This window comes from Takifugu flavidus, unplaced genomic scaffold (assembly GCF_003711565.1).
Source record: "Takifugu flavidus isolate HTHZ2018 unplaced genomic scaffold, ASM371156v2 ctg273, whole genome shotgun sequence".
Lineage (NCBI taxonomy): Eukaryota > Metazoa > Chordata > Actinopteri > Tetraodontiformes > Tetraodontidae > Takifugu > Takifugu flavidus.
In genome coordinates, this window is record NW_026621920.1 from 10,886 (window position 1) to 30,310 (window position 19,425).

The 19,425-nt window shown below is 39.8% G+C and overlaps 1 protein-coding gene and 1 long non-coding RNA gene across 4 annotated transcripts; both read right to left on the reverse strand.

The window, feature by feature from the left end:
- Positions 1-1,212: 1,212 nt before the first annotated feature.
- Positions 1,213-14,604, reverse strand: LOC130520062 (uncharacterized). 3 transcript variants are annotated; one of them, XM_057023625.1, is made up of 5 exons: positions 14,511-14,604; positions 13,723-14,403; positions 13,065-13,190; positions 12,132-12,169; positions 1,213-2,156 (listed from the first exon to the last, which is right to left on the reverse strand). In XM_057023625.1, the coding sequence occupies exons 1-5, from the start codon at positions 14,557-14,559 to the stop codon at positions 2,061-2,063; spliced, it is 990 nt and encodes a 329-aa protein (XP_056879605.1). In that variant the 5' UTR covers positions 14,560-14,604; the 3' UTR covers positions 1,213-2,060. The 3 variants fall into 3 exon arrangements, with proteins under 3 accessions (XP_056879605.1, XP_056879607.1, XP_056879606.1); XM_057023627.1 differs by having other exon boundaries at positions 13,723-14,394; positions 14,511-14,594; XM_057023626.1 differs by lacking the exon at positions 1,213-2,156 and adding an exon at positions 11,920-12,057.
- A 3,493-nt stretch (positions 14,605-18,097) lies between these two features.
- LOC130520064 (uncharacterized) lies at positions 18,098-18,661 on the reverse strand. The gene is made up of 2 exons (XR_008948628.1): positions 18,441-18,661; positions 18,098-18,365 (listed from the first exon to the last, which is right to left on the reverse strand). It is a non-coding gene; the product is annotated as an uncharacterized LOC130520064 (long non-coding RNA).
- Between the last annotated feature and the right edge of the window lie 764 nt (positions 18,662-19,425).

Consider the following 19,425-nt stretch of genomic DNA (forward strand, 5'->3'; position numbering starts at 1 on the left):
CAAAGAGCAGCAGCCCCGGCACCGATCCTTGGGTGACCCCAGTGGAGAACTAGTGATGAGCCAAAAGTTGATCATGCCACGACACCCTGGATGAATGCCCAGATAGGTACAATTCAAAACAGGAAAGTCAGAGCAACACCGCATAGGTGGCCCTGGCCCATAGACAGTGGCCCTGAGGAGAAGACAGCAAGAGAAGCTGGAGGAGGAACTGATGAAGATGTAAGCACTCTCTGTTGCACATGGATAGAATCAACACGGAGTATATCAGAGGAACTGGAATATTGTGTTTTTTTAAGCCTATAAAATCATGAATTAGTCCACTATTAACCTATATATTAAACAAAATGTATGTACTCAAGTGAATGTGTCATTATAATCTAAAATATAATCTAATCTAAAAATGTTTGCATACAGACAATTCGATGGATAAATGTGCTTAATACAAACAGAAATAACACTATTGACAAGAACATGTGTTGATGTGACTGCAATGGGGATCACATTAACATTACAGCAATGTCATTTTCCTTACAATAGTTGTTGTATTTGAATGCCAAGGTCAAGAGAGTGAAGCGATGTAGTTTGACTGCTGTGTGTTAAGACACAGCAAAGACTTCCTGTTTGAAACCACCAAGAAAGAAGGGGAAAAGTCAAGCCCAAAAAAGATTCTGACTGTTACAGAAAACACATTTGGACACTTTAGACAATAAAGGGCTGCGACTTTATTTGAATCTTATTTTAGAAGAAGATTGACTGCAGGACAAAATATATAAGTACAGGATTATTTTTAAACACGTCAAAACTTTAAGTGTTTTGCATCATAGTCTAAAAACATGGCTATACGTATGGTAACGTATGAATGGTATGGTATATTACTTGATATTTCTTTACATGATGTGTATATAATTATGTAATGTTTTATTCCAAGAAGAAGAAGAAAGAAAGAAAAGAAATATCATTGCAAATGCAAAAACAGACAGCAAACAGGTCGAGCAGTAACTGATGTTGTGGTTTTGTTTCTACTGCACAGTGTCACATGTGTGGGGGTGTGTAAGCTAACACCTAGGGTGTCTACATAAGTTCTCATCATACCCTGTGTGTCTTATTCAGATAGACAAGTTCTAAAATTTATATGCCACACTAAATTAACAGCTGCACATTCTGGATTATTTACAGTCTTTATCAACTTTAAGGATATTTTTTTTGTAAAATAAGAACATTCAACAGTTGCAAGTGCTTGTTGGAAAAGTCACCACCAATCTCTTTGGTTTTAGTGACATTTAGCTCCAGTCAGTTGTTGCACCAATCAAAAACCTGGGGAAATAAAGCCCTGGAGATACAGCCTGTGGCAGATACTGACAGCAGATACAGCAGGACCATGTGTAAAAGGGGTGGTTTTGTACGATAGCTTGGCTGCTCTAATGTCATGTTTAACTTCTCTATTGACTTCCTTCTTCTCAGAAACAGCATGTGAAACAGGAACTTTTCTTTCTGCTGAGGATTTCCTTGAGCTCCTTTTTATCCTTGTGTGTCCCTGCCATGGCCTATCACCTAATGCATATGGCCCCAGACCCTGCTGCAAGACAGACTCATGTCTCTGTTTCATGTTTGGACGATCTGGGCCCATAGACAAAGTCCCAGCCATTGGTCGCGCACCAATGTGCTCCAAACACAGGCCTAGGCCCCCTGGTCACTAAGTGGGATATGCTGTTCCTAATTGATAATGTCTTTGAGATCTGTGCTTTATCTGGCCCTCCACCTAGTACCCTTTCCCATCGGAGGCCTTATGAGGGGCAAATTAAGACAAAACAGATTCTGGGATGTTGAGGACACTTAAGCTCCTCCACCATAATTCGTTGGTAGTTGGAGGACAAGAAAATCAAGTGTGTGTTGGTTATTTCCTCCTTTATTGTACCAAGGATCCTGAACATCCTGAAGAATGTAGAATGTACAATAAATCAAATATCTATAAATCAACCACAGAAGAGCCTTTTTCTATTTTGTGAGTTTTCTGAAACTACAGGATATCTAAAATTGTTGAAAATGGTCATTTTTCTATTCTACTGCTTTACACTGAAGTAAACACATTCAGTCCAGGTATGTTCTCTGTTCATCTTCTTCTTCCACAAAACAGAACCATCTGCATCTGGACAATCCTGTAAATGACAACAATGAACTCAGTGCCTTTTGAATATTTAATGAATGACTTTATTCTGACAATAAAAAAATACCGTTGGTTTGAATAGAGGTGAGTATTACATGCAATTCTGAAAAATAAAATGGAATGTTAGAAATGTAAAATTACCCTCTAAAATAAGCCCAGAAGTGTAATTAATCATACCTTTATAATTGCAGCTGTGACTGTTCATCACGCACACCAAGAAAGCCAGATACTCTACCAGAAAGGTGCTGAATGATGATGCACCACACAGGAAGTAAACTGAGAACTGAGAGTATTTATCATCTGTAGATGAACACAGCAGCAGACAGAGGTCAAGGTTTCAGTTCCATGGTGAAGAAGAACAGGCAGTAGAGCTTGAACAAGTACAGTTAGCGATTTACTCCAACCACCAGTTCTGTTGAATAAGTTTTTCTCAAGTACCCAGGCTCTGAAACCAATGAGTTGAGGTGGAATGGCCTTTTATTTTAAGTTTAAGCCAATTAAGAATTGTTTTTGAGGTTCATAATCTAAATCCAAGTAATCATTGTCAAATTCCTAGTTTGGCTACAATATTTCCACACAAAGCTTTTGTTCAGGTATTTGCAACTCAGAAATTATCAGGAATAAAACTTATCATAAATTGCACCTTTTCGCTGAGGAGTCACCTCTCTACAGTCACTGTGAACATGTCACACTGCTTTGAAACATGTAATGTAAAGAACAAAGACTTTTGTGCTAGGAGCCAGATTTGCCAAAAACCAGACCTGGTAAAACTAGTGGCTTGCCATGCTCATTTCTTTTTTCATTTTTGTGACTTTGTTGACTTTTATTATTTGAGAGATGAGAACCATTTTGTTGTGGCTCGGGTTTCTCGCCTCCTCCCCCCACCTGCAGGATCGGCAGGCAGGGACGGGCCAAACTCTGATGAGCGCTGAGCCTCTGGCGCACCTGCAGCGCATTACCTTAATTCAGCAGCTACTTAAACTCCCCTCTCTTGGCCTCCAGTGCCGGATTGTTGTTTTGCCACAGCGTCTAGCTCCCACCCTCTGTGATCTCCAGTTTTTCGCCTCCTGTTTTCCGTGTTTACTTCCAGCGTGTGAGTTTGTTCCAGTGCCTCGTCACTGCGTTTTCATTTGTACTTTTGCTCGACGATTTTTCCCTTTTATGGTGATTTTTAGTTCGTAGATTTTCTGTTGTTACTTTGCTAGAGTTGTTTCCGTTGCTACTTTGATTGATTCCTGCGTCTTGCACCTTTTTGTTATCAATAAAGAGCCGTATCTGCTACTCTGCATCTGGGTCCAGGCCTCCTTGACTTCCCATAACACATTTAAGTTAAATATAATTTGTATGCATTTGTGACAGCATTTTTGAGACAGTCTTCATGTTTGTATGCTCATATTTTTCAACAAACCAGTAAATACATAACAAAAAAAACCCTCCCGTTTATCTGTGCCCAGGTCAAATAAGCAAATTCTGTTTAATTTGAGTTCAATTTAAGTCATGGTATGAATGTGATTCAAAGATAAGTTATTGATAATGAAGTCAGAATTATAATTCTGCAGTGTCAATATTTAGGTAAAAATACAAGTTTGTCTTATATATGAACAAATCAAATAATCAATTCAAATTCCTGAATCCAAGTTAAAGTCATAACAGTCGAAACTCAGAATACCGGAGTCATGAACATAGAAGGTAATTCACCCTCAAACACCTGTTTGGTTCCATCTGCATGTAAAATTTAAAATGGGCTATAAATGTTACATTTCCTCCACATTTTAGAAACTAAAAGCTCCATATAACAGAGAATCAGGGGATATTTAGGCCATATCTGTTTAAACATAAGGTTAATTTTTCTATCAATCGCTATATATTTTGAAACCAACTGAACAGAGCTAACTGGGGTAACCTTTTTATGGACAATAAAATAAATTAGTGGATTCTGGCTTAATTTTTTTAAAAACTGGATATTATGTAAATTATTTCTACAATATATATATATAAATAATCTGCACAAAAATATGTAGCACTTTAACAACTTGTATAAACCTTTTGAATAAAATGATTTCAAACACACTCACCCTCAAGCACCAGCGTGGTTCCATTTCCAAACAGAATGTGTCCACATGCTGCAACAGCACATTAGATTAGATTAGATTAAACTTTATTGTCATTACACATGTTACAAGTACAAGGCAACGAAATGCAGTTAGCATCTAACCAGAAGTGCTTAAGTAGCGAATAAAACTGTGATGGGTATATACAATATATACACACAATGAATATGTTTATGATATCAATCTATATGTTTGTATTTACAGAGTTCACAGATATGTAAAGGGTATATAAAAGTCTTTGCAACCAAGATAAATATATATACAGGCTGTAACTATGGTGCTGAATTTCCTACAGGATCAATGTTTTAACTATACAATAATGATAAAATATGGTAAGAATGTGCAAAGTATGGAAAGCAGTGCAAGTAACCGGAAGTGGGTAGTGCAAATAACAGATGTAAATAGTGCAGGGAGGTAAAGTGAGAGGGGTCAGAGTTCAGCAGGGAGACAGCAGTGGGGAAGAAGCTGTTTCTGAACCTGGTGGTTTTTGTCCGGAGGCTCCTGTAGCGCCTCCCAGAGGGCATGAGGGTAAACAGTCCATGTGCTGGGTGACAGGAGTCTTTAGTGACCTTCTTGGCCCTCCTGTGACAACGCCTCCTGTATATGTCCTCAATGGAAGGAAGAGAAGCTCCAGCTATTCGCTGGGCGGTCTTCACCACCTTCTGCAATGCCTTCCGGTCTGAGGCAGAGCAGTTCCCATACCAGACCGTAACACAGCTGGTAAGGATGCTCTCGATGGAGCAGCGATAGAAGTTCACCAGGATGTCTGAAGAGAGGTGGTGTTTCTTCAGAGTCCTCAGGAAGAAGAGGCGCTGGTGAGCCGTCTTCACCAAACTGGAGCAGTTAGTCGTCCAGGTGAGGTCCTGTGAGAGGTGGATCCCCAGGAATTTGAAGCTGGACACACACTGCTCCGTTGATGTGGATGGGTGGGTGGATTGAATAAGTCCGTCAGGACCCCTGCTAACTCCGCAGCACAAGTTCTGAGCACGCGTCCAGGGATGCCATCGGGGCCCGCAGCTTTGCGTGGATTGATCCTGCTCAGTTCCGCTCTGACATCAGTGGTAGAGAAAGTTAAGGGTTGGTGGCCAGCAGTCAGCTCTACCTTGCTCGCTTGTTCTTGGTTGTCCTTCTCAAACCGAGCATAGAAGTTGTTTAGCTCATTGAGGAAGGAGATGTCGGTTGAGGGGGGAGAGGGATTGATGGGCTTGTAGTTGCTGATGACCTGAATGCCCTGCCACATAGATCGGGGGTTGGAGTTGGAGAAGTGCCCTTCTACCTTCAGCTTGTAGTCGTGTTTGGCTTTCTTAATACCCCGCTTCAGGTTAGCTCTGGCTGTGCTGTAGGTTTGTGCATCCAGGGCTTCTGATTAGGGTACATGGTGATCTGTTTCTGGGTGGTGACACTGTCTATAGAGGTGGAGATGTAGTCCAGTACAGATGAGGCATAGCGTTCAATGTCTATGTAGGTCCCAGTCTGAGAAGTGTTCAGGTTCTTCATGGAGAAGCTGTAGAAACAGGTGTTGGTTTTCCTCTCACACTGCTTATTCCTACCTGTATGGCTGTACATGAGTCCCAGTTGAGATTGTCCAGAGTTTCTGAACCAGTAAACAGTGTGATCCCCATCACAAGTCCACCCAGTATGGACTGTACAATTCAGCATCACAGAACCTTCTGCTTGGATAGAATGTGATGCTGGCTGATCTATAGTCAACCCTGAACCCTCTACAATGACATAACTTTCTAGAAAGTCAAATACTGTTAAATACCGATTTACACAGTAAATCATCTCTGTGAAGACACGGCAAAGTCAGGTTCTGTCCAGGTTTGACCAAGATAAAATTGGTCTTCCAATTCAAAGATGGAGAAAATTCCCTTGTAGCTGTTTAAGAGAAAATTAAACAGCAAGCACAAAAGGAGGAAGATTAATATTATTAAGAAATTAATAAGAAAATGTGCAATTAATAATATATACATATATTCACCTCACCAATTTTCTCTAAGCACATCAGACAGAAAACAAACTTTGCAGATGCCATCTTGCTCTCCAGTGTTGGGCAGAGTGAAGAGAAGACTGGTTCTTTGTACACTGATAAATGCAGAGTTTGTGTCTGTGTCTGATTGGGCAGCCAGAGATGACTTGAGGGTGTGACATACAGGAAACACGATCACATGTAATCTGGCTGATAAAGATGAAAGATTTGCCTGAGAGAACTAATAAGTTTAGCGATCCATTTTCTGTCATTTCTCCCTTAATTGGTGCGAGTGCTGGTGCATAGGCTTGCTACATTTGGGCAGGAAGTGCACGCTGGACTAGTTCATGGCAAGACAAAGATCCAGTGGTTCAAGTAAATGCTCAGTAATTAGTTTCATGACACTTGTTTGACCACGTTCCTTTAGGCGTTTATAATCGCTTGTGTCATGGGGGGAGGGCTGTTGTGTTTTTACTTCAAATTAATGAAGAAAGCCTTGATATATACATCCTTCTCCATGCTGTGCCTTTGTTTTTTGTATCTCGAATTCCCGCTTCTGCAGACACTTCTACTTCCTGTTCAAAGCACATGTCATTTACTTTTCAACCTTTTTTCACACTAAATTACGATGTGATTTGTGTGTGACCTTATATCAACAGCATGGTATACCCACAGTGATTACATTGGTCCTGACGTGATGGTATCATAGAGGTACCTGTTTGCAATAGTATAGTTATGGTTGACTTCATGTGAAATTAACATCACCCCAAACTCAGACTGGTGTCACTACACGAATAAAAAAAGTCTTTAATCTATGAAACATATTTTTACAAAGATCAATCAATAACTTCACATTCCCGTATGTCAATATTTGAGGTGTGCCTTAAATAGTTTTATGTTGTGCAACATCCTATGCCGTAGTCTGATGCTGTGGCTGTATAGATTATACTGATGAGGTAGCCAATGGATACAAGATATTTCTCAGTGTTAGACTTCTGTGGTCTTGCAAGTTAAGCCCTTGGGTTTCTGATTAATTTCTTATAACCTTTGAGTGTTATTCTGACGCACACATTCTAAAACATTTTCGTATTGTTACAAGTTTTAAAATATTTCTCTACAAAATAAAACTACAACAGCAGAACACACATTATAAATTGAGCATGGCCGAGTGGCCAGTTTGAATTAATTTTCAGCTAAATATCAAGCCTACTACTTTTGCTGGTTTTGAATGTTGTAAACTGGGGGTCTACTCGGAACAGACTAAAACATATGGCCACTGGATCAATTAGATTTAAATGGTACATTGATCATGTGGTGCAATGGAAGGTACAGACAATGATTGTTCAAGTATGTGGAGAGTATGTGCAAGTATACAAATGTTGTTGTTTGTATGTGTAGGTATGTGCAATGTGTATGTTTGTGTTGTGTTACATGTTCATCATTATGCATATATGTATCATGTGAAGAGACATTGTGGAAGACATGCATCATCCCAGTTCTTAAGAAGAATCCTCCCAGCGAGCTGAATGTCTTCTGACCAGTGAAACTCACCTCACACAGCAGCACGGGACAAACTCAGCATGATAGTAGTGGACCTGGATTCCTGGTTCTCCAGCTACCGTATCTCACTGACAGGCCACGTATACCAGCCTGAAAGACACTGTGATTAGCAGCACAAGAGCACCCCAGGGCACAGTGCTGGGCCCTCTACTATTAACCCTGTACACATTAGACTTTTACTACAACTTTGAGCTGTGCCAAATTTAGAAGTTTGTCGATGACACAGCCATTGTGGGATGCATCAGGGACAACAAAGAGATGGAGTAACAACAATCAGATGGAGCCTGTTCATGGAATGCCTGGAGCCACATGAACCATATACACCTCAACGCCTCAAAGACAAAGTAACTAGTCACTGACTTTGGGATGTCTAGACCAAAACTATGACCAGCTCTTAGAGAAAGAGTTGAGGTGGAGGCTGTGGAGTTCTACAAGTACCGTATTATGACTATAAGGTGCACCTAAAACACTGAGACTTTCTCAAAAATTGACGGTGCGCCTTATAATATGGTGCGCCTTGTGTGTGGACTGAGTTCCAAAATCTGCTGTGCGGCTTTGGTGGGTGCACTACGGTAAACGCTCCGCCAATCGATTAGCGACACACCTACGCGTAAGGATCCCCTAAAATGGCGCCGGTCAAGCGAGACACGTATGAATGAGGCTTACTGTAAACTGCAGGATATTAAATATGAAAATATTTAATGAAAATGGCAATCGAGCAATCTTAATATTTTCACTTTATGAGGAGGCGGCATCTCTCCATACGCGCGAGGACAACTGTTGCACAGCGGCTGCACGTGGATTACCAAGAGAGGGCGGCCATCTTCCGCACCAACTGCCGCGACAAGATCACTGCGCCCAGCCACATCACCAACATGGATGAGATCCCTTTGACTTTTGACATCCCTTTGACCCACAAAGTGGAGAAAAAGGGACCAGCACGGTGGCGATATGCACAACGGGGCATGAGAAGTCGTCGTTCACCGTGGTTCTTGGCTGCCACGGAAACGGACAGAGCGCTGGATGACGGTAGGCGAACACTCCTTCACAAAGACTATGAGGCAGCGGCGGGCAAGTTATGCCACCATATGCGGGTGGATTGTAGATGAACGCTGAACTGGAACCGGTCGGTGAGTCTGATTCAGATGATGAAGAAGAGGAATTTGGGATGTTGGACATTGAAATAGTGCAGCTGTTTAATTCAGATACAGAAGATGAAAACTTTGATGGTTTTGTGGCAGAAGAATTAATATTTTGTTCAATAAATGTGAAGAAACTCACCGTTTTACTTCTGTTGTCAATTTTTACTGTATGTTTTAGCATGCGTCTAATAATACGGTGCGCCTTATATATGTTTTAAATACAGAAATAGCACCCGTAACTGAGACTGCGCCTTTTATTACAGTGAAAATACGGTAGTTCAAAAGTGCCATAATCATAATATTTTCAAAGATTATGATTATGGCATAACCATAATATAATATTTGTAAAGATTATGCTTTATGATTATGGCACTTTGTGATCAGTAATCACAACATGATGAAAGTGGCACAACACAAGGGAGATGCACATGAGGTGAACTAACACAGGGGAATGAGAAGTGAATGAGGGCATGAACAGTTGTTTGTCTTTGTGAGTTAGAAGTGGGATAAGCGGCCACCTGTCCCCTAAAAGGGATAAAGAAGTCGAAGACTGATAGAGGGATGGACAAAAATCCCTTGGCCAGTTTTTTTCACAATTCTAATAAAACTGTTGAAGGTCTTTTGTTGCAAAATCAAATTTTAATTGATTATATCTTAACAATGGCAACTGTGACTGCTTTTCATCATGCTGAATGCTGATGCACCAATTAGGTGCAGACAGATGTGCAGACAAAAGCAGCAGACAGATGTCAAGGTTTCAGTTGTATTGGGAATCTTGAGCAGGTAGTAATTTTTAATTAAATCAAAAATTAATGTTTGTATTGTGTTCAATTTTGTTATCTGTTTTGTTAGTCTTTATGCCCCAAGTTTCACAAAAAAAGGTCAAAAAGGTCAACAAAGAGAGCTAAACATTTTCTAAACTGCTGGCAAGTTGGATCCCAAATAAGCAAAAATCATTCCTGCAGTTCCGGGGAGAGAGACCACGGTGGACACAGCAGGAGTACGCCAACCCTTTGGATAATACTGCCCCTGCCTTAGCATTTCTATGTATCCAAGACATAGCCTGTTGCTGTTTACATGGTCATGATCACATAATGGAGCATTTGTCTCATCCAGTGGGTGTTTTGGTCAACTTAATAGTCCGATGGATATAAATGCTTGTGAAAACCATTGTTGGAGCTTTTGACTTCACAAATTAGGACTGCAACAGCACGATACAAGCTTTGTCTTCATAAAATGAATATAAATATATGGAGGTAATCTATCATTTGTTGACATGGCCAGAAAAAAACATTTATTAGGAAAACTTTGTTTCATCGAGATTGATAAATGATACAATTGAAAATGTAGAAACCGGTGTGAGTAAATACAAAATACTTAATTAGGTCCTGTGTTAACCTGCAATGACAACAAGACATCTACAGCCTCACAGCAGAGTACACACATTCATTCTGTCTGTTCTGCATTGATCTGTTGGGCTGGTTGTTCCTCAAAGCTGCATAATGGAGGTTGTTTTCCTCTTGGTAGCCCTGGAGATATGTTATTAAGTTATTGTGTGTACATAAGGATCATTTATACATATAAACTTTAAAAAAAAAAAAATCAAAATTGTCTCCACCTCTGCATTTGCTGTGGATGAACTTTGGAATCTTGATTGAGAGTCTGTTTTAAAACACAGGAAGAGATTTTTTTAAAAGTAATTTTCCCAGTTTACCTTTAGGAATCTTCAATATATTACATCAGTTACCCAGAGAGTGATGACTGTTTTTCCTCTTTGTCATAAAAACTGAAATGGATAATAAAACAACCACAATAATGGTAAATATCCAGGCCGCACTGAGGAAATACACCAAAACAAGATGGTTTCCTTCATCTAACGAGATGCATCAGAAATTGTGATATCCGCAATGCCGTTTCAGACAATCACTTAAGTATTTCCACAAATTTGTCCTCTCACTTATATTAAGCTAGTTATTGTCATTACTGTGTAATGACATTGAGCTTGGACGACTAACTGCTCCAGTTTGGTGAAGACGGCTCACCAGCGCCTCTTCTTCCTGAGGACTCTGAAGAAACACCACCTCTCTTCAGACATCCTGGTGAACTTCTATCGCTGCACCATCGAGAGCATCCTTACCAGCTGTGTTACAGTCTGGTATGGGAACTGCTCTGCCTCAGACCGGAAGGCATTGCAGAAGGTGGTAAAGACTGCCCAGCGAATAGCTGGAGCTTCTCTTCCTTCCATCGAGGACATATACAGGAGGCGCTGTCACAGGAGGGCCAAGAAGGTCACTAAAGACTCCAGACAGCAGATACAGCAGATACAGCAGGACCATGTGTAAAAGGGGTGGTTTTGTACGATAGCTTGGCTGCTTTCATGTCATGCTTAACTTCTCTATTGACTTGCTTTTTCTCAGAATCAGAGCATGTGAAAAAGGAACTCTTCTTTCTGCTGAGGATTTCCTTGAGCTCCTTTTTATCCTTGTGTGTCCCTGCCATGGCCTATCACCTAATGCATATGGCCCCAGACCCTGCTGCAAGACAGACTCATGTCTCTGTTTCATGTTTGGACGATCTGGGCCCATAGACAAAGTCCCAGCCATTGGTCGAACACAAATGTGCTCCAAACAGAGGCCTAGGCCCCCTGGTCACTAAGTGGGATATGCTGTTCCTAATTGATAATGTATTTGAGATCTGTGCTTTGTCTGGCCCTCCACCTATTACCCCTTTCCCATCGGAGGCCTTATGAGGGGCAAATTAAGACAAAACAGATTCTGGGATGTTGAGGACACTTAAGCTCCTCCACCATGATTCGTTGGTAGTTGGAGGACAAGACAATCAAGTGTGTGTTGGTTATTTCCTCCTTTATTGTACCAAGGATCTTGAACATCCTGAACAATGTAGAATGTACACAATAAATCAAATATCTATAAATCAACCACATAAGAGCCTTTTTCTATTTTGTGTTTTCTGAACTACAGGACATCTAAAATTGTTGAAAATGGTCATTTTTCTATTCTACTGCTTTACACTGAAGTAAACACATTCAGTCCAGGTAGGTTCTCTGTTCATCTTCTTCCACAAAACAGAACCATCTGCATCTGGACAATCCTGTAAATGACAACATGAACTCAGTGCCTTTTGAATATTTAATGAATGACTTTATTCTGACTAATAGAAAATACCTTTGGTTTGGACAGAGGTGAGAGTCTTACATGTGATTCTGAAAAATAAAATGGAATGTTAGAAATGTAAAATTACTATCTAAAAGAAGACCGGAAGTGTAATTAATCATACCTTTATAATTGCAGCTGTGACTGTAACATTCATTTATTTCCAAGGTAGTTTTCTCTGTCAACTGGACAAGATAAATAATGTACTGTATGTTTGGGTCTTGGACCCAAGACCCAAACAAAGTAATGTTGTTTATGCTGTACAGTGCCAGGAGAAATGCAAGGAACTGTACATTGGGGAAACCAAACAACCTCTCCACAGAAGAATGGCACAACACAGACGTGCCACCTCTTCGGGTCAGGATTCAGCAGTCCACTTACACTTAAAGGAGAGTGGGCACTCCTTCAAGGACAGCCAAGTAAGGATACTGGCCAGAGAAGACCGCTGGTTGAAAGGGGGGTTAAGGAAGCTATCCATGTTAAATTGGAGAAACCATCCTTGAACAGAGGTGGTGGCCTGAGGCACTTCCTATCACCCACATACAATGCAGTCCTCCACTCCTTCCAACAGCAAAACAAACATTCACACCATTCCAGGAGACCCAGTGACTCATCACCATGTGACCCAGCAGACAAAGGGGAGACACCTCAACAGAAACTAGGTGAACGACCCGACCAACGACCCTGCTAACGACTCTCAGGTGACCACCCGGATCATTAGCATGCAAATGGTCCACAGGGGCTATATTTTCAAGCTCTCTCCCCAGCGATTTCAGAACTGAAGAAGCCTTCTGGATAGAAGGCGAAACGTCTTCAAGAGAAGAAACCCAGTCCAGTTGACAGAGAAAACTACCTTGGATACAATGACCTGGATGACTGAGAATTTACACAGACATTCATTTATTTATTATTTTTAGAATATTAAAAATATATTACATCAGTTACCCAGAGAGTGTTGGCTGTTTCTCTTTTTCGTCATATAAAGTGAAATGGTTAATAAAATAACCACGATGATGGTAAATATCCAGGTCGCACTGAGGAAATACACCAAAACAAGATAGTTTCCTTCATCTGTAACGAGAGGCATCAGAAATTGTGATATCCGCGATACTGTTTCAGATAATTATTTAGGTCTTTACACATATTTGTCTTCTCACTTTATATCACGGCAGTTATGATGTCATTATTTTCTAATTCAGCGAAACTACAGGCATCACCATTCACACATTATTTTATAAAATAACAGTATTTAAAGAGAATCTATATTGACATAAAAAAAATATGAGTTAAAGTGATACTTTGACCACAAATGTTTTTAATGTGCTGCTGTGGTGTAAAATTCAAAGAGCATAAATTTTATTACTGTATGAACTTAGAACTTAAGGTTCATGTTCAAGGTTCAAAAATCCAAAATGTAACTTAATTTCTTAATTGCTCTATGTGTTTAAACATAGAGCAATTAAGAAATTAAGTTACATTTTGGATTTTTTTTTTAACACTGAGGTCATGTTGGCTTTAGCATTTTTACAGGCGTATGGAAACAATCTGCACATAAAATAGCACTTTAACAGCTTTTGAATAAAATTATTTCAAACTCACTCACCCTCAAACACCAGCTTGGTTCCATTTCCAAACAGAATGTGTCTACATGCTGCAACAGCACAATAGTAGGTCCCAGTCTGAGAAGTGTTCAGGTTCTTCATGGAGAAGCTGTAGAAACAGGTGTTGGTTTTCCTCTCACACTGCTTATTCCTGCCTGTATGGCTGTACATGAGTTGCAGTTGAGATTGTCCAGAGTTTCTGAACCAGTAAACAGTGTGATCCCCATCACAAGTCCACCCAGTATGTACTGTACAATTCAGCGTCACAGAACCTTCTGCTTGGATAGACTGTGATGCTGACTGATCTATGGTCAACCCTGAACCCTCTACAATGACATTATGACCTTCTGTAAAGTCAAATACATTTAAATACTGATTTACACAGTAATAGGTGGCTGAGTCTGATAACTTCAAATCTGTTATTGTCAGATTAGTTCCTTTTCTACCAGCATGTAGTTGGAAACGTGGATTGGAGTCATTAGCACATCTACAATATTCAGTTGTTACCCAGTACATAAAGAGCAGAATCGGCTTCTCTCCCAGAGTTTCTTTAAACCAAGAGATCTTGGTAGAAACATCACTTCTGTGAAGACACGGCAAAGTCAGGTTCTGTCCAGGTTTGACCAAGATAAAATTGGTCTTCCAATTCAAAGATGGAGAAAATTCCATTGTAGCTGTCTGAGCTAAAAACAAAATATAATTAGAAATGAACACCGTTTAATGTTTAAATCTAGAATTTTGCAAATGATGCCATAGATAAACAAAATACAAACAAAAAAGAAATCCTCACCAAATTTCTCCAAACATATCAGCCAGAAAATCAACTTTGCAGATGTCATCTTGCTCCAAGTTTTGGGCTGAGTGAAGAGAAGACTGGTCCTTTTTAAACTGATAAATGCTGCACTTGTATCTGACTGGGTAGCCGGAGATGACTCGAGGGTGTGAGATACAGGAAACACGATCACTTGTAATGTCAGATTTGCTTGATAAAATTGATGTTGGGGAAATTAAAGGAAGATTTAAAGGTTAAAAAAAACCCACAAGAAAAAACTTTGGATTACCTTAAGAATAGGATTTTGCTTCATATATAAATAGAATTCAATTTGAGTTGAGTTATAATGTGTATCATTTCTAACCAATCAACAACAACCAGCCAACCAACCAACCAGCAATCATTCTTTTTTATTTTTTCATGTTGCAGTAATGCATCAGTAAATGCTCACTAATTATTATGACAGACAGCTTTTGGAAAATGATGCAGTGACGAGGGGTAGCATGGGCTCAAACAAGATTGTTCACGTAAGAGGGAGCAGATTCAGGTATTAGTCTGTCGGTCAGCATGAATGACATGATCTTAATGTGGGCAGGTACAGTAGACCTCTATCAGCAGTGAGGTGGCATGGGCCTGCTTTCGTTGGACTATCTGAATTGGTGGAAATATGGGAGATCACCATGACTTGTATCAGCATTTGTAGGTTTAATGGCCTGGTTTTTCTGAGGTTGGATATGGCAAAGTGACAGGATGACAGGGAGACTGATGCTACATGATCACAAAACCTCAGATGGTCAACAATCATGACTCCAAGGTTTCAAACAGCCTCGATAACAGGGAGGGGCCAATTTTGTGATCTATGTTTTGATGAATGGATAGTTTTGCCAAGGAAAGAAGGAGCTCATTTTCACCATGGTTAAGTTGAAGGTGGTGGCCCTGCATCCATGCGGATATGTCTGAGAGACATGGTGAGATCTAGTCTGAGCCGGAGGGTTAGTCTGGGGAAAATGAGATGCAGAACTGGGTGCCATGTGGAAAGCAGTGGTATAAAACACCATGGGAGACCATGGGATGATTTGCCTGAGCAATGTTGCGTATATGGCAAAGAGCAGCAGCCCCGGCACTGATCCTTGGGTGACCCCAGTGGAGAACTAGTGATGAGCCAAAAGTTGATCATGCCACGACACCCTGAATGAATGCCCAGATAGGTACAATTCAAAACAGGAAAGTCAGAGCAACACCGCATAGGTGGCCCTGGCCCATAGACAGTGGCCCTGAGGAGAAGACAGCAAGAGAAGCTGGAGGAGGAACTGATGAAGATGTAAGCACTCTCTGTTGCACATGGATAGAATCAACACGGAGTATATCAGAGGAACTGGAATATTGTGTTTTTTTAAGCCTATAAAATCATGAATTAGTCCATTTATTAACCTATATATTAAACAAAAAGTATGTACTCAAGTGAATGTGTCATTATAATCTAAAATATAATCTAATCTAAAAATGTTTGCATACAGACAATTCGATGGATAAATGTGCTTAATACAAACAGAAAAAACACTATTGTCAAGAAGATGTGTTGATGTGACTGCAATGGGGATCACATTAACATTACAGCAATGTCATTTTCCTTATGAAGATAATTATTTTATCTTGTTAGCATCTTTTATCTTATTAGCATGTGTCATACTATATGTTTTTGTTTTATGTTACAGTTAGGTTAGAAGTTAGGAATACTATATACTCTTTCGTAGGAATACACATAAGCAAGTCAGTTGACCCTTCTTTGACATGAATACTGTTTAGACAGTTGGAGCCAGGCAGACAGGAAATGGTAGACCCTCATCGTAAATATGACAGCATAATTTACTGGTGATTGATAAGTTCCTGGACAGGAATAAGACCTCTGACCTGGCCATCTGAGAAGACAATGGAGAAGGACTGCACCAACACCAAATGAGGCAGGAAGAAGAAGATGAAGTCACCTAAGAAGAAGGACTGGATTGGACTGAATTAGCATCAATAATTACATATGTCTTTCTATATAAACTGGGCCAAGGGATAGTTAGGTTGTCAGACTTCATGCCCTGACAATTGACTTTGTTGTTGCTAGGGTTATGAACTGGCCCGGAGCTCTGTAATATTTGTATCTTGAATTGATTCTGTTTGCTAAATACATCTGTTTGCTAAATACATTTTGAAATTGACATTTGTTTACTTGAAGTCTTCATTTAAAGAACACGCGGATTGGCAGTGACACACGAGAGGTACTGCGATCCAACACTTACAATAGTTGTTGTATTTGAATGCCAAAGTCAAGACAGTGAAGCGATGTAGTTTGTCTGCTGTGTGTTAAGACACAGCAAAGACTTCCTGTTTGAAAACACCAAGACAAGGGGAAAAGTCAAGCCAAAAAAGATTCTGACTGTTACAAAAAATACATTTGGACATTTTAGACAATAAAGGGCTGCAACTTTATTTGAATCTTATTTTAGATTAGAAGAAGATTGACTGCAGGACAAAATATATAAGTACAGTACAGGATTATTTTTAAACACGTCAAAACTTTAAGTGTTTTGCATCATAGTCTAAACACATGGCTGTACGTATGGTAACGTATGAATGGTATGGTATATTACTTGGTATTTCTTTAAATGATGTGTATATATTTATGTAATGTTTTATTCCAAGAAGAAGAAGAAAGAAAGAAAAGAAATATCATTTCAAATGTAAAAACAGACAGCAAACAGGTCGAGCAGTAACTGATGTTGTGGTTTTGTTTCTACTGCACAGTGTCACATGTGTGGGGGTGTGTAAGCTAACACCTAGGGTGTCTAAACTAAAGTGCCACACTAAATTAACAGCTGCGCATTCTGGATTATTTACAGTCTTTTTCAACTTTAAGGATATTTTTTTGTAAAATAAGAAACACGCAACAGCTGCAAGTGCTTGTTGGAAAAGTCACCACCAATCTCTTTGGTTTTAGTGACATTTAGCTCCAGTCAGTTGTTGCACCAATCAAAACCTGGGGAAATAAAGCCCTGGGAGATACAGCCTGTGGCAGATACTGACAGCAGATACAGCAGGACCATGTGTAAAAGGGGTGGTTTTGTACGATAGCTTGGCTGCTTTCATGTCATGCTTAACTTCTCTATTGACTTCCTTCTTCTCAGAATCAGAGCATGTGAAAAAGGAACTTTTCTTTCTGCTGAGGATTTCCTTGAGCTCCTTTTTATCCTTGTGTGTCCCTGCCATGGCCTATCACCTAATGCATATGGCCCCAGACCCTGCTGCAAGACAGACTCATGTCTCTGTTTTATGTTTGGACGATCTGGGCCCATAGACAAAGTCCCAGCCATTGGTCGCGCACAAATATGCTCCAAACAGAGGCCTAGGCCCCCTGGTCACTAAGTGGGACATGCTGTTCCTAACTGATAATGTCTTTGAGATCTGTGCTTTGTCTGGCCCTCCACCTAGTACCCCTTTCCCATTGGAGGCCTTATGAGGGGCAAATTAAGACAAAACAGATTCTGGGATGTTGAGGACACTTAAGCTCCTCCACCATGATTCATTGGTGGTTGGAGGACAAGACAATCAAGTGTGTGTTGGTTATTTCCTCCTTTATTGTACCAAGGATCCTGAACATCCTGAACAATGTAGAATGTACACAATAAATCAAATATCTATAAATCAACCACAGAAGAGCCTTTTTCTATTTTGTGAATTTTCTGAAACTACAAGATATCTAAAATTGTTGAAAATGGTCATTTTTCTATTCTACTGCTTTACACTGAAGTAAACACATTCAGTCCAGGTATGTTCTCAGTTCATCTTCTTCTTCCACAAAACAGAACCATCTGCATCTGGACAATCCTGTAAATGACAACAATGAACTCAGTGCCTTTCGAATATTTCATGAACGACTTTATTCTGACAATAAAAAAATACCTTTGGTTTGAATAGAGGTGAGTATTACATGCGATTCTGAAAAATAAAATGGAATGTTAGAAATGTAAAATTACCCTCTAAAATAAGCCCAGAAGTGTAATTAATCACACCTTTATAATTGCAGCTGTGACTGTTCATCACGCACACCGAGAAAGCCAGATACTCTACCAGAAAGGTGCTGAATGATGATGCACCACACAGGAAGTAAACTGAGAACTGAGTGTGTTTATTTCATGAAGATGAACACAGCAGCAGACAGAGGTCAAGGTTTCAGTTCCATGGTGAAGAAGAACAGGCAGTAGAGCTTGAACAAGTACAGGTAGTGATTTACTCCAACCACCAGTTCTGTTGAATAAGTTTTTCTCAAGTACCCAGGCTCTGAAACCAATGAGTTGAGGTGGAATGGCCTGTTATTGCAAGTTTGCAATTTAAGTTTAAGCCAATGTATTAAGAATTTGAGGTTTAATTCATAATCCAAGTTATCATCGTCAAATTCCTAGTTTGGCTACAATATTTCCACACAAAGCTTTTGTTCAGGTATTTGCAACTCAGAAATGATCAGGAATAAAACTTATCATAAATTGCACCTTTTCGCTGAGGAGTCACCTCTCTACAGTCACTGTGAACATGTCACACTGCTTTGAAACATGTAATGTAAAGAACAAAGACTTTTGTGCTCGTAGCCAGATTTGCCAAAAACCAGACCTGGTAAAACTAGACAAATCAAATAATCAATTCAAATTCCTGAATCCAAGTTAAAGTCATAACAGTCGAAACTCAGAATACCGGAGTCATGAACATAGAAGGTAATTCACCCTCAAAGACCTGTTTGGTTCCATCTCCATGTAAAATTTAAAATGGGCTATAAATGTTACATTTCCTCCACATTTTAGAAACTAAAAGCTCCATATAACAGAGAATCAGGGGATATTTAGGCCATATCTGTTTAAACAAAAGGTTAATTTTTCTATCAATCGCTATATAT